Source organism: Myxocyprinus asiaticus, chromosome 7 (assembly GCF_019703515.2).
Source record: "Myxocyprinus asiaticus isolate MX2 ecotype Aquarium Trade chromosome 7, UBuf_Myxa_2, whole genome shotgun sequence".
Lineage (NCBI taxonomy): Eukaryota > Metazoa > Chordata > Actinopteri > Cypriniformes > Catostomidae > Myxocyprinus > Myxocyprinus asiaticus.
Genome location: NC_059350.1, coordinates 54163252 through 54177267, shown reverse-complemented (window position 1 = coordinate 54177267; position 14016 = coordinate 54163252). Strand labels below are relative to the sequence as shown.

Below are 14016 nucleotides of genomic sequence, written 5' to 3'. Positions count from 1 at the left end.
TAAATATCTGATAAACATCTGATACACATTCAGTAAACATCTGACAAACATCTGATACTGTAAATATCTGATAAACATCTGATAATGTGAACATCTGATAAATATCTGATAAACATCTGACACTGTAAATATCTGATACACATCCAGTAAACATCTGATAAACATCTGATAATGTAAATCTGATAAACATCTGATAAATATCCGACAAACATCTGATACAGTAAATATCTGATACATATCCAGTAAACATCTGATACAGTAAATATCTGATACACATCCAGTAAACATCTGATAAATATCTGATACACATCCAGTAAACATCTGATAAACATCTGATAATGTAAATCTGATAAACATCTGATAATGTAAATCTGATAAACATCTGATAAATATCTGACAAACATCTGATACAGTAAATATCTGATACATATCCAGTAAACATCTGATAATGTAAACATCTGATAAATATCCGATAAACATCTGACAAACATCTGATATAGTAAACATCTGATAAACATCTAAGAACATAGGATAAACAACTGCTAAACACATGATATTGTAAATATCTGATAAAGGTGATGCTGTAAACATCTGATAAATATCCAATAAACATCTGATACTGTAAATATCTGATATACATCCAGTAAACATCTGATACACATCCAGTAAACATCTGACAAACATCTGATAATGTAAACATCTGATAAACATCCAATAAACATCCGACACTGTAAATATATGATAAACATCCGATAAACATCTAATAAACATCTGATAATGTAAATATCTGATACACATCTGATAAATATCCAAAACACATCCGATACTGTAAATATCTGATACACATTCAGTAAACATCTGATAAACATCCGATACTGTAAATATCTGATACACATTCAGTAAACATCTGATAAACATCCGATACTGTAAATATCTGATGCACATCTGATAAATATCTGATACTGTAAATCTGATAAACATCTGATAATGTAAATATCTGATACACATACCGTAAACATCTGATATTGTAAATATCTGATAAACATCCAATAAATATCTGATAAGAATCTCATGAACACTATGCATATAAGCATGGGCCGTCTTCAGAGGGTGTCTCAACTTGAGTGAGTTCCAAAACTTAGTGAGCTGCCTCGCGGTCTATAGTCTAGACAGGCAGCACCCGAACTGAAATGGAACCTCATGTTTGTGTTTTATCAATCAGTGTGATCAACAGATGATGTTGCTTACCTGCAGCTAATGGCACTTCTGGACCAACAACCACAAGCCCCACGTTATGATCTTTACAGTATTGAGCTAAAATATTGTGATTGCTCACAGACACCGCTGAGAGACGAGAGAGACAAATAAAGAGGACAGCACAAGAAATAAAATATTACAAACAGAATTATTATATATTATATTATTTTGCAAATGATAATAGCTGCAATAAATACTTCTTTTGACTGTCTAAGTGGGTACAATTATCAGCCAATACCGAAAATCTCAAACTGGCTGACATATAATGGATTGATTAGTATTATTAACCAGATTAAAAGCATGCTGGCACTCTTACCAGAGTTAGAGATCTTCCCACAGTTGGCGGTGCCTGCGTTACCGGGAGCCACGAAGACTTGCTGAATATGAGGTGACTGTGCCAACTTCCAAGCCAGCGCATGCTCTCGTCCTCCACTGCCAATCACCAACACCCGCTCTGCCATGATGCCTAGCAAACACAAACGTTTATCTGTAATATTACAAATGTAAACAAACATTTGACAAACTTTGTTTTACAATGATTTTATTACAGGTAAGAACAACATGTACAGTGCATCCAGAAAGTATTCACAGCGCTTCACTTTTTCCACATTTTGTTATGTTACAGCCTTATTCCAAAATGGATTAAAATTCATTATTTTCCTCCAAATTCTACAAACAATATCCCATAATGACAACGTGAAAGAAGTTTGTTTGAAATCTTTGCAAATTTATTTAAAAAAAAAAAAACCCGAAAAAAAATCACATGTACATAAGTATTCACAGCCTTAAGGTCCCACAGTTAACAGTGCATGTCAGAACACAAACCAAGCCATCAAGTCCAAGGAATTGTCTGTAGATCTCCGAGACAGGATTGTATCGAGGCACAGATCTGGGGAAGGTACAGAAAAATTTCTGCAGCATTGAAGGTCCCAATGAACAGAGACCTCCATCATCCGTAAATGGAAGTTTGGAACCACCAGGACTCTTCCTAGAGCTGGCCGCCCGGCCAAACTGAGCGATCGGGGGAGAAGCGTCTTAGTCAGGGAGATGACCAAGAACCCAATGGTCACTCTGATAGAGCTCCAGCATTTCTCTGTGGAGAGAGGAGAACCTTCCAGAAGAACAACCATCTCTGCAGCACTCCACCAATCAGGCCTGTATGGTAGAGTGGCCAGACGGAAGCCACTCCTCAGTAAAAGGCACATGACAGCCCACCTGGAGTTTACCAAAAGGCACCTGAAGGACTCTCAGACCATGAGAAACAAAGACTGAACGCTTTGGCCTGAATGGCAAGCGTCATGTCTGGAGGAAACCAGGCACCGCTCATCACCTGGCCAATACCATCCCTACAGCGAAGCATGGTGGTGGCAGCATCATGCTGTGGGGATGTTTTTCAGCGGCAGGAACTGGGAGACTAGTCAGGATCGAGGGAAAGATGAATGCAGCAATGTACAGAGACATCCTTGATGAAAACCTGCTCCAGAGCGCTCTGGACCTCAGACTGGGGCGAAGGTTCATCTTCCAACTGGACAACGACCCTAAGCACACAGCCAAGATAACAAAGGAGTGGCTCCGGGACAACTCTGTGAATGTCCTTGAGTGGCCCAGCCAGAGTCCAGACTTGAACCCGATTGAACATCTCTGGAGAGATCTGAAAATGGCTGTGCACCGACGCTCCCCATCCAACCTGATGGAGCTTGAGAGGTCCTGCAAAGAAGAATGGGAGAAACTGCCCAAAAATAGGTGTGCCAAGCTTGTAGCATCATACTCAAAAAGACTTGAGGCTGTAATTGGTGCCAAAGGTGCTTCAACAAAGTACTGAGCAAAGGCTGTGAATACTTATGAACATGTGATTTGTTTTTTTCTTTTTAATAAATTTGCAAAGATTTCAAACAAACTTCTTTCACATTGACATTATGGGGTATTGTTTGTAGAATTTTGAGGAAAATAATGAATTGAATCCATTTTGGAATAAGGCTGTAACATAACAAAATGTGGAAAAAGTGAAGCGCTGTGAATACTTTCTGGATGCACTGTACATGCCAAACATCAGGCAATAAAAATTCACCAGAGCTCAGGGCAAAAATGCCACTGAAAGTAACAAAAATAACCCAGATATTTCAAATATGGTGCAAAATGTTATCTTAATATTTGCTATATTTCAAGATATTCTATTCTAGGTACATCAAGTCTCTGCAGTAGAGGTCGACCAATAGTGGATTTTGCCGATACCGATAACTAAGGTGGTAGAAAAGGCCGATAACCGATTAATCAGCCGATAGTTTTTCAAACTGATTTATAAAATGCATATATATATATATATATATATACACACACACACACACAGGTGCATCTCAATAAATTAGAATGTCGTGGAAAAGTTCATTTATTTCAGTAATTCAACTCAAATTGTGAAACTCGTGTATTAAATAAATTCAATGCACACAGACCGAAGTAGTTTAAGTATTTGGTTCTTTTAATTGTGATGATTTTGGCTCACATTTAACAAAAACCCACCAATTCCCTATCTCAAAAAATTAGAATATGGTGACATGCTAATCAACTCAAAACACCTGCAAAGGTTTCCTGAGCCTTCAAAATGGTCTCTCAGTTTGGTTCACTAGGCTACACAATCATGGGGAAGACTGCTGATCTGACAGTTGTCCAGAAGACAATCATTGACACCCTTCACAAGGAGGGTAAGCCACAAACATTCATTGCCAAAGAAGCTGGCTGTTCACAGAGTGCTGTATCCAAGCATGTTAACAGAAAGTTGAGTGGAAGGAAAAAGTGTGGAAGAAAAAGATGCACAACCAACCGAGAGAACCGCAGCCTTATGATTGTCCAGCAAAATCGATTCAAGAATTTGGGTGAACTTCAAAAGGAATGGACTGAGGCTGGGGTCAAGGCATCAAGAGCCACCACACACAGACGTGTCAAGGAATTTGGCTACAGTTGTCGTATTCCTCTTGTTAAGCCACTCCTGAACCACAGACAATGTCAGAGGCGTCTTACCTGGGCTAAGGAGAAGAAGAACTGGACTGTTGCCCTGTGGTCCAAAGTCCTCTTTTCAGATGAGAGCAAGTTTTGTATTTCATTTGGAAACCAAGGTCCTAGAGTCTGGAGGAAGGGTGGAGAAGCTCATAGCCCAAGTTGCTTGAAGTCCAGTGTTAAGTTTCCACAGTCTGTGATGATTTGGGGTGCAATGTCATCTGCTGGTGTTGGTCCAATGTGTTTTTTGAAAACCAAAGTCACTGCACCCGTTTACCAAGAAATTTTGGAGCACTTCATGCTTCCTTCTGCTGACCAGCTTTTTAAAGATGCTGATTTCATTTTCCAGCAGGATTTGACACCTGCCCACACTGCCAAAAGCACCAAAAGTTGGTTAAATGACCATGGTGTTGGTGTGCTTGACTGGCCAGCAAACTCACCAGACCTGAACCCCATAGAGAATCTATGGGGTATTGTCAAGAGGAAAATGAGAAACAAGAGACCAAAAAATGCAGATGAGCTGAAGGCCACTGTCAAAGAAACCTGGGCTTCCATACCACCTCAGCAGTGCCACAAACTGATCACCTCCATGCCACACCGAATTGAGGCAGTAATTAAAGCAAAAGGAGCCCCTACCAAGTATTGAGTACATATACAGTAAATGAACATACTTTCCAGAAGGCCAACAATTCACTAAAAATGTTTTTTTTATTGGTCTTATGATGTATTCTAATTTTTTGAGATAGTGAATTGGTGGGTTTTTGTTAAATGTGAGCCAAAATCATCACAATTAAAAGAACCAAAGACTTAAACTACTTCAGTCTGTGTGCATTGAATTTATTTAATACACGAGTTTCACAATTTGAGTTGAATTACTGAAATAAATGAACTTTTCCACGACATTCTAATTTATTGAGATGCACCTATATTATATATATATATATATATATATATCTCATTCTTTCTTTATTATGGCAGGCAAAGACAAAGAGTCTAAAATGAATAAAGTCCCTGATGCAGTTTCTTATGCAGTTTTTCAATAATAACCAGAACAAATAAAAGTTTGGTGCATACCGCTGGACTTTTAAGTATAAACAAGCCTGAAACACTCTGGGAACTCTTATTTTGAAATGACTAAATGATGAAAAAAAAAAAAACTATCGGCAACTAACGACATTTTTGCTGATAACCGATAGTTCTAAAAATCAACTATCGGTACTGATTAATCGGTAAAAACTATATAGCCAGAATATGAAAATGTACAGTGACTGAAGACTGTATAGAGCTGTATAATGTAACATATAGAGCAGGGCTATTCAACTTCATCGACAATTATTTACAATGTTTACTTGTGTTAGTTGTGATACCTTGTACATTATTTCCAGCCAGTGTTGGGTAAGTTACTCAAAAGTAGTAATCCACTACAAATCACCAATTACTTCTCTAAAAGATCAGATTACTTTACTGATTACTTCATCTAAAAAGTAATCACATTACCAATTATTTTACTTTTCCTATGAACGTTTTTGGGTTTTCCGTTCAAATTCAAAACGTCTATATTTCCTTATGAAACGCTAACAGACATACATATGAATTCTTATTTTAAATGTACTACACATTATTTTAGCACAAGTAAATGTACTTAAAAGTATTTACTTTAAAAGTCAGTAACTGTGGGGGGCCTGGGTAGCTCAGCAAGTAAAGACGCTGACTACCACACCTGGTACCAAGTTTGAATCCAGGGCGTGCTGAGTGACTCCAGCCAAGTCTCCTAAGCAACCAATTGGCCCGGTTGCTAGGGAGGGTAGAGTCACATGGGGTAACTTCCTCGTGGTTGCTATAATGTGGTTCTCGCTCTCGGTGGGGCGCGTGGTGAGTTGTGAGTAAATGCCGCGGAAAATAGCATGAAGCCTCCACACGTGCTAGGTCTCCGCGGTAACGCGCTCAACAAGCCACATGATAAGATGCGCGGATTGACTGTCTCAGAAGCGGAGGCAACTGAGATTCGTCCTCCACCACCCGGATTGAGGCGCATTGGGAATTTCAAATTGCGGAAAATCCCCCCCCCCAAAAAAAAAGGCTGATTACAAGAATTTAAAATGTTAAATGTTACACAACTTTTTTTTTACTAAAAAGTAATTAGATTACAGTAACTAATAACTTCGTAATACACCCAACACTGTTTAAAGCTAGCCTATTTTTGTATTTGATAATTAACAGTTATAACTGTTCAGATTTAACGTTTATTTCAATGTATTAAAGTGTTTGAGGTATATAAATGACACACTGCGTTAAGATGTTTGGAAAAATAAATGCACCGCTAATGCAAAAAATAAAAGAAAATAAATAATTTTAAAAATACTCCTGAAAATCAACACCAGGAGGCTGATTTGCCCCTTATTGAAAAGAAAGTACATTTTAACACTGCTAAGCATGCTAAATTAATTCTATATATTATTTTTCCTAAAGAGGCATTTTAATTGCATGAAACATTTGACCTATAGGATGCATTCATGCATTAATTATCTAATCTGCTTGCACTGACCTTTCAGGATTGCTGTGCGACCTTTACACAAATAGCATACACACATACTCTACCAATATATATATATATATATATATGGCAATACAATGGTATTTGTGGCAATATATGTTACTGCATGATTACAATATTCTTTCCTTGGTACCCCTTGGTAAATAAAAAAAAATACAATGGTAGATGTCCAAAAACACTGTATTATGGTACATTTTGTTGGTGTTCAAACACATAAAAACATCAACTAACTTAAAAAGCAAGTCAGATGATCAGTTGGATTTGTCTTGAGTTGAACTTTGGCTCACGAGTCCTCAGATTGTGAAACAGAGGCTATTGATAACCGATTACTAATCAATTAAACACACATGATGATAACTAATTTACTCTAAATCACGAGACTCACGAGTTAGGGGCAAAGTACCCATTTATTTACACCATCTAAACATACATACATACTGTTTATGCTAGTATATGTTTTATATATATTTGTTATTATGTAGACGTGTTGAAACGCCTACAGTTGCATGATATTTGCATAAAGTTAAAAAATAAAGTTTTGCTCTTTGACCAGACACACTACTCAGTGTTTCATGCAAACAGTTTTTAACTTAGAAGGAATAACGTGTCAAATGTAGCATGCATATTAAAGTTATTTCACTGTTATTAAACTATTATTGCTCACCTCTTTCTATCTGTGGTGAAGATGTGTTGGTCGTGTCTTGAGTGTGTGATGGACAGACCAGTAGCGTGCAGAAACCACGTGGAGGAAATACAAATAAAAACTGTTGGATTGATATATCTCTGAAGTGGGCGGAGCTTAGCGGCCCGAAAGTTTTTATTTTAATTTTTATAACAGTACAGGGGATATAAATACAGCAGTACAGCATACAATAAACACGTGAATATTTAAATTTAAAAAAAATTACAAATATTAAACAACAAAAATAATAAGGCGGCCCGAAAGTTGTCTCTAATTGGTCCGGTCCGATGTCTTTAATATTTAACATTCCTATTTAATTTCTTTACACTGTATTTAATTTCTTTACATTGTATCTAATTTATTTACACTGTATTACACACTATTTCACTTCTATGTCTATTAAAGTTGGTCAGTGCCGTTATTTATCACCACGGGATCAACGGGGACTACTTTCTAGTCATGTGGTACCTGTTACTTTTCTCATCGATGGTCTCGATGGACCAATGACAGATGTTTGCGATTACAATATAAATTTATTTATATATAGATATAATTTAATAGAGATTACATTGGCGTATTTCCATTTGTACCTCATGAAACATCCATAAAAATTAAAATATTTAAATATTATACTTTCAAGTTTGCAAATATTTCCATTAAGACAAAAAAACTCTCTGAACTTTGAATGCGGCTCAATGGAGGATCGGCTGTCTGAGCCATTAAGCGCCCCCTGCAGGAATAATTAGTTATTACCGACAAAAATCAATGCAGATTTAATCACATTCATGTTTATATGCGGTTTTATTGTTCATTGAGAATGAAAATATACTTATATGCTTTCTCTATGAAATACCCTTTCTGTTTTTATTGTCTGTATATAGTTATAATAATGGAAGTAAGTAAAATATGAAACTATGACATACTCTCTGCAGTAATGCAAAGTACACCAGAGTTGTTTTAAATTCACAAAAACTGCAGAAAATACTGATATAGCTCTTTCAAACCCTTCATACACAGCTTGAAAAACATTACCTACACATTGGGTTGCAACCCAGCAAAGAATTATCACTACCCATAAGATGGGTTAGACAATCAACCCATAGAGTTGGGTTGGGTGCACAACCCAACATGGTAGGTCTAAATAACCCACGGTTGGGTTTGTCCATATTTGACCAAAATTGGGTTATTTTCGACCCAAAATTTTTTAGTGTATATGACGTTGTCCAATCACAGAAGAGGAAGTTCTGGTGTGTTGAGAAGCTCTCGACCAACATTAGAGTCTTTGGGAGTGAAGAGCTGTACGTTGCTGGAATGTGTCATCTTTGGGTGGTCTTCATCAATGTGGTCTTCTTCACTGATCATCTGTCTGACCTGAGCTGTAAATAAAAGAACATTCACAGTCTAAATACAGTATATAAACAATTCACAATGCAACGTGCTCGACTTGACCTCCCGTTTCCAGTGTGATTTATTGAAATTGAGCTGTAAAAAAAAAAACGTATGCAGCTTTCTTACAGAAGCCCTGAACTGCAAAGTGAAGAAAAAAAATTGTTTAGGTGTCTTAGTCCTAAAAAAAAATTTCCCCTGCAAATTACTTTTTCCTACCAAAAGAAAAAAAAAGAAAAATGAACTCACATTTTTTCATACATTCTAACATTATATATATATATATATATATTAACCTTGCTGTTCAAGGCTTTCATACTTTCTAATGTTAGACAGATGAATACATTTATATATATTAATTGTAAATAATTTTGGGCCACACTGAATTGCAGGCTTCGCTGTAAATCTCATGAAAATATGTCCAATGTCATTTTTCACCCCCAAAATTAAAAGAAAGAAAAACAAATTTTGAGCAAAGAAAATGAAGCTTATTTTTAGGAAAAAAAAAAAAAGAAGTTTTTTTTGCTAAGTAAAATTATTTTCATGACAAACACATTTTGCACTGAATACTCATTAATTAATTATTCTAATTAAAATATGATTATTGTGAACATTCAGACACAATTTTTACAGTGTACATTAAATACAAGGCAGCACAACAAATACTACAAAGATTTATAAATAATACATAATTTAAACAATATACATACCATTATTTTCATTTACAATTCACACATCCTATGTGTAAGCACTGTTACTCCTATGTGAAAAGGTCATTTACATATAATAGTCTTAAAGGTACAGACAGCAAAAAACAGCCTGCTTAATTCAAAGGGTCAGTGAGCGGATAGAAAATGATCACGTAAAACTAAATTATGACTGTTTTTAGTGCAAGAAACATTTATTATTATAAGCTGATCTCAGGGTCAGGGTCATTTTTTTTTTCAGGTCCACTTTTGGACTTTATATTGTGTTCCTTTAGTGGACATACAGTTTTGCACAAGTAACATGATGTGTGTAATTTTGAACACACCCACATCCAGAGGATTGGTCATGAATACAGCACTGGGTGCCACACCAAAGATCAGCTGGTGACGTCAGGCGTCAGGAATCTCCTCTCCTGCAGGAACGGCTCACTGCCTATTCATGGTGGCAACAGGAACATCTCTACGTAGAATCCAGTGTGCCAACCACGGTACCAGCTTCACTCACCTCTGTGGATAGAGACTGAAGAATTGACCCACCACGAGACCCCCGCTGGCCTCATCTGCCGCGTCTATCAGCTGCAAGTGTGTCGCAACTGAAGGAAGTACACAAATGTAACATAATTCTGTATGTCTTTGCTCCTCTGTAATTAGACATTTAATAGCATACACATTTGAAAGATTTGGCTTTGTTGAGACAGGCAGAAACAAATCGGATTTTTCTGGATCAAATCCATTTAGTTTTTGCAGTGTGAAATGAAGACTGCTGCCAACTGTTTACCAAACCAACATAACATTAGTATGTTTGAAAACGTGTTTCAGTCGGAATCAGATTTCAAGTATTTATTTATTTTTATTTTTTTGGCACAAAAGCTGTATTTATTTACACAGAGAGTTTTAAGGGTTTGTTCACCCCAAAATAAAACTGTTCTCATCACCTACTCACCCCCATGCCACCCCAGAGGTGCAGACCATCATCCTTCCTCTGAACACAAACAAAGATCTCAGCCCTGTAGGTGCAAGTGAATGTCGACCAAAACCTCGAACCTCCAAAAAGCACAAAGGCATCACAAAATCAATCCATATATGACAACAGTGGTTCAATCCACATCCCCAGAAAATACACGACAGGTGTGGGAGAGAAACAAATCAACATCCAAGTCCCTTTCCACTACCAATCTCCACCTTTGACCAGCCCAACCAGTAGGTGGCGATATGCACGAAAAACACGACTCGCCAAAAAAGCAAAAGAAGAAAGTGAAAGTGGAGATTCACAGCAAAAAAAGGACCTGAAAATTGATGTCTCTCCCACACACCTATAACATCGCCCCCAAAGACATGGATCCAACCACCAGAGTCGCATGGTTTACCTCCATGATGCCCTTATGCCCCAAAGCCCCGGCCACCACCCACCCACATTGTGTGGACCTACAGAGCTGAAATACTCTTCTAAAAATCCTTGCTTGTGTCCAGCAGAAGACAGAAAGTCATACACATCCGGGACGGCACGAGGATGAGCAAACGACGAGAGAACCTTCACCTTTGGGTGAACTATCCTGTTAATGCTCGGAGATAAAAAATATTTTTTTTTTTTTTTTTTTTTTTTTTAGATTAACATTTTTTATTGATTCATCTATTAAATAAAGAACAGCAAAACATATACATACAGAATCAATATTTAACCCTCACCACCCCAGTGGTAACATAATTATAGACACACAAACAAACAAACAAAAATAAATAAATATACTAATCACACACATCCACTACACCTCTCTCCACTGTCCCTCCCCGAGAGCCCTCCAAAAAAGAAAGATATTTGCCCCATTTCTCCACAAACAGGTCTAGACTCCCCAGTCTTCTGGATACCCCCTCCTCAAAAGCTGCCACTCTGGCCATCTCTGAACACCACACCTGAAATTGGGGCGCTCCAGCTGACTTCCAGTTCCTTAAAATAATCTGTCTGGCAATCATAATACTAGTTAGGACCAAGTTTTTCACGTGCTTATTCTCCAAATTAATGACTGCCCCATCTCCTAAAATACAGAGTCTGGGGCAAAATAAAATGTGAGATGCCAATACCTCGCACATAAAACTCTGAAAATCTTGCGTCTTAACACATCCCCAAAAGACATGGGTTGTGTCTCCATCTTCTGATTGACATCACCAGCACGTGGGTGTGTCTTTAAGACCAAGTCTATACAATCTAGAGGGGGTCCAATAGACTCTATGTAAAATCTTAAATTGCATGAGGAACACCCTTGCATCTCTAGATGCAGATTTGATGTCTTTTAGAATCCTAGCCCACACTCCCTCCTCCAATACCAAGTTTAAATCTTTCTCCCATAATCTCTTGAGAGAAGTTAAAGCTCTGTTCCCCAGACTCTGAATGAGCAGGGAGTAATACACTGATGCCTCATGACCTTTTCCAAAAGCAGTAATCACCTCTCACAGAGTATCTGCCACTTTAGGGGCGTGAACTACTCCCAAAAATAGTACAGAGCAGGTGGCACAGCTGTAAATACTTACAGCTAGATGAACTGAGATCTGGGAATCCCAAAAAGTTCAACCAAACTTTGAAAGGATCTCAACACTCCACTCTCATATAGGTCACCGAGTGTAGTAACCCCCCACACAATCCACTCTGACCAGCAGAAAGGGGACTTGTTGATACATAATTCGGGGTTCAGCCATATGCTCGAGGCAACATTTTAAAAAATGTCCGAATTAAACACTCTGGCCACTCTAGTCCAAATCACGTGCAAATGTGAGATAACGGGGTGTGACTTAACTTCTCCGGTTAGTTTGATAGAAAGGCTTTGCGATGGCAAAATAGAGGCAAGAACTTCCTGTTCAATACAAAACCAGGGAGGGGCTCTCTCAGGTAGAAGTGACCAATGAGCCAAATGACTGAGACCGAATGCATAATAATAAAACAAAATCTTGGGTAGGCCTAGCCCACCTTTGTCAGTCGGCCTATGCAACTTACTGAAATGTAATCTGGGACATTTACCATTCCAAATGAAGGACTTCGTTATGCTAAACTTTGCTATATCAGATTGCTTGAAATAAGAGAGGGGGACATCTACAGGGAGAGATTATTGCAGGTAGTTGAATTCTGGAATACAGTTAATTTTAATAACATTAACCTTCCCAATCATAGATACATTTAATGAACCCACCTTTCCACATCGTTTGAAAACATTTTTATTAAAGAGTCGAAATTAAATCAGACAAATTTGCTGGGAATAAAATACCCAAATACTTAATACCCTGTTTGGGCCACTGGAAGGCACCTGGCTGGAAGGCCGTTACTGGACAGTACGCTTTCAGAGCCAAAGCTTCGGATTTAGACCAACTGACTCTATATCCTGAGAACTTGGAAAAGGAATGAATAATTCTGTGGAGGCAAGTCATAGATCTAGTGGGGTCAGAGATGAATAATAATATATCATCTGCGTAAAGCAGAAGCTTATGCGCCACACCTCCCACCACCACCCGTAGGAAATCATCCTCCTTTCTTATCGCAGCTGCTAATGGTTCCAAGGCAAGACAGAACAATAATGGGGAAAGAGGGCAACCCTGCCGAGTGCCCCTATCCAGAGTAAAATAATCTGAAATCAATCCATTTGTTTGTACCGCTGCTACAGGGTGTTTATAGAGTAACTTAATCCAACCAATAAATGTACTCCCGAACCCATACATTTCCAAAATCTTAAAAAGATAATCCCATTCTACCATATCAAATGCCTTTTCGGCGTCAAGTGAGATGGCAGCGACCGGCAGGCAAGGCTGCGTTGGCTGGGCCATGTAGCCCACAAGCCTAAACATCTTTTGTTCGGCCGGATTGAGGGGGCTAAACGGGCGCAGCACGGGTTAGAGAGGAGATGGAGTGATGTGGTACCGGAGGATCTGGAGCTGAGTGGACTTGCCGCTGACTGGTACCAGCGGTGTCAAGATCGGCCTCTGTGGAGGAGGCTCATGAAGGACGCTACTGGGCCGTTGGAGGCAGTCGCCCTCCAACAACAACAGAGGGCTGAGGAGTGACGCTCACAACAACGAGCGGAGCGTCGGGTGGCTAAAGCACAGCAAGTTCGCACAGTAGGGGGCACAGGTGGTCCATCAGCCAGTCGTCTCAGTCAGCTGGGTCTGCCCCGTGACCTCCTGCCAGCGGGCTTTCGACACTTCACGTGGCATCAAGGTGCACATAGCCTGGCACAAGCGTCGTGGTGACATCACAGCCATGACGGAATGGCGGTTGTGTGGGTGTGTGTGTGTGCGTGGGTGGGTGTGTGTGCGAGAGTGTGTCTGTGTGTGTGTGGGCAGGTTTATGTGGTTTATGAGGACTTTTTTAAGGTTACAAACTGGTAATTACAAGGGTATTATGCTATGAATGTGGTTTATGAGGTCATTTCTAGTGTCCCCATCATTCAGATCACTTA

General features: G+C 38.7%; 1 protein-coding gene across 1 annotated transcript in view; it reads right to left on the bottom strand.

Moving 5' to 3' along the window:
- LOC127443362 (trifunctional purine biosynthetic protein adenosine-3-like) overlaps positions 1-7597 on the bottom strand; it is a 32331-nt gene extending 24734 nt beyond the window's left edge. The window contains exons 1-3 of the mRNA XM_051701886.1: positions 7467-7597; positions 1574-1723; positions 1249-1344 (exon numbers count right to left, since the gene is read on the bottom strand). Coding sequence (XP_051557846.1) covers positions 1249-1344; positions 1574-1718 — 241 coding nt within the window. The 5' untranslated portion in view covers positions 1719-1723; positions 7467-7597. The remainder of the gene's footprint in view (positions 1-1248; positions 1345-1573; positions 1724-7466) is intronic.
- Between the last annotated feature and the right edge of the window lie 6419 nt (positions 7598-14016).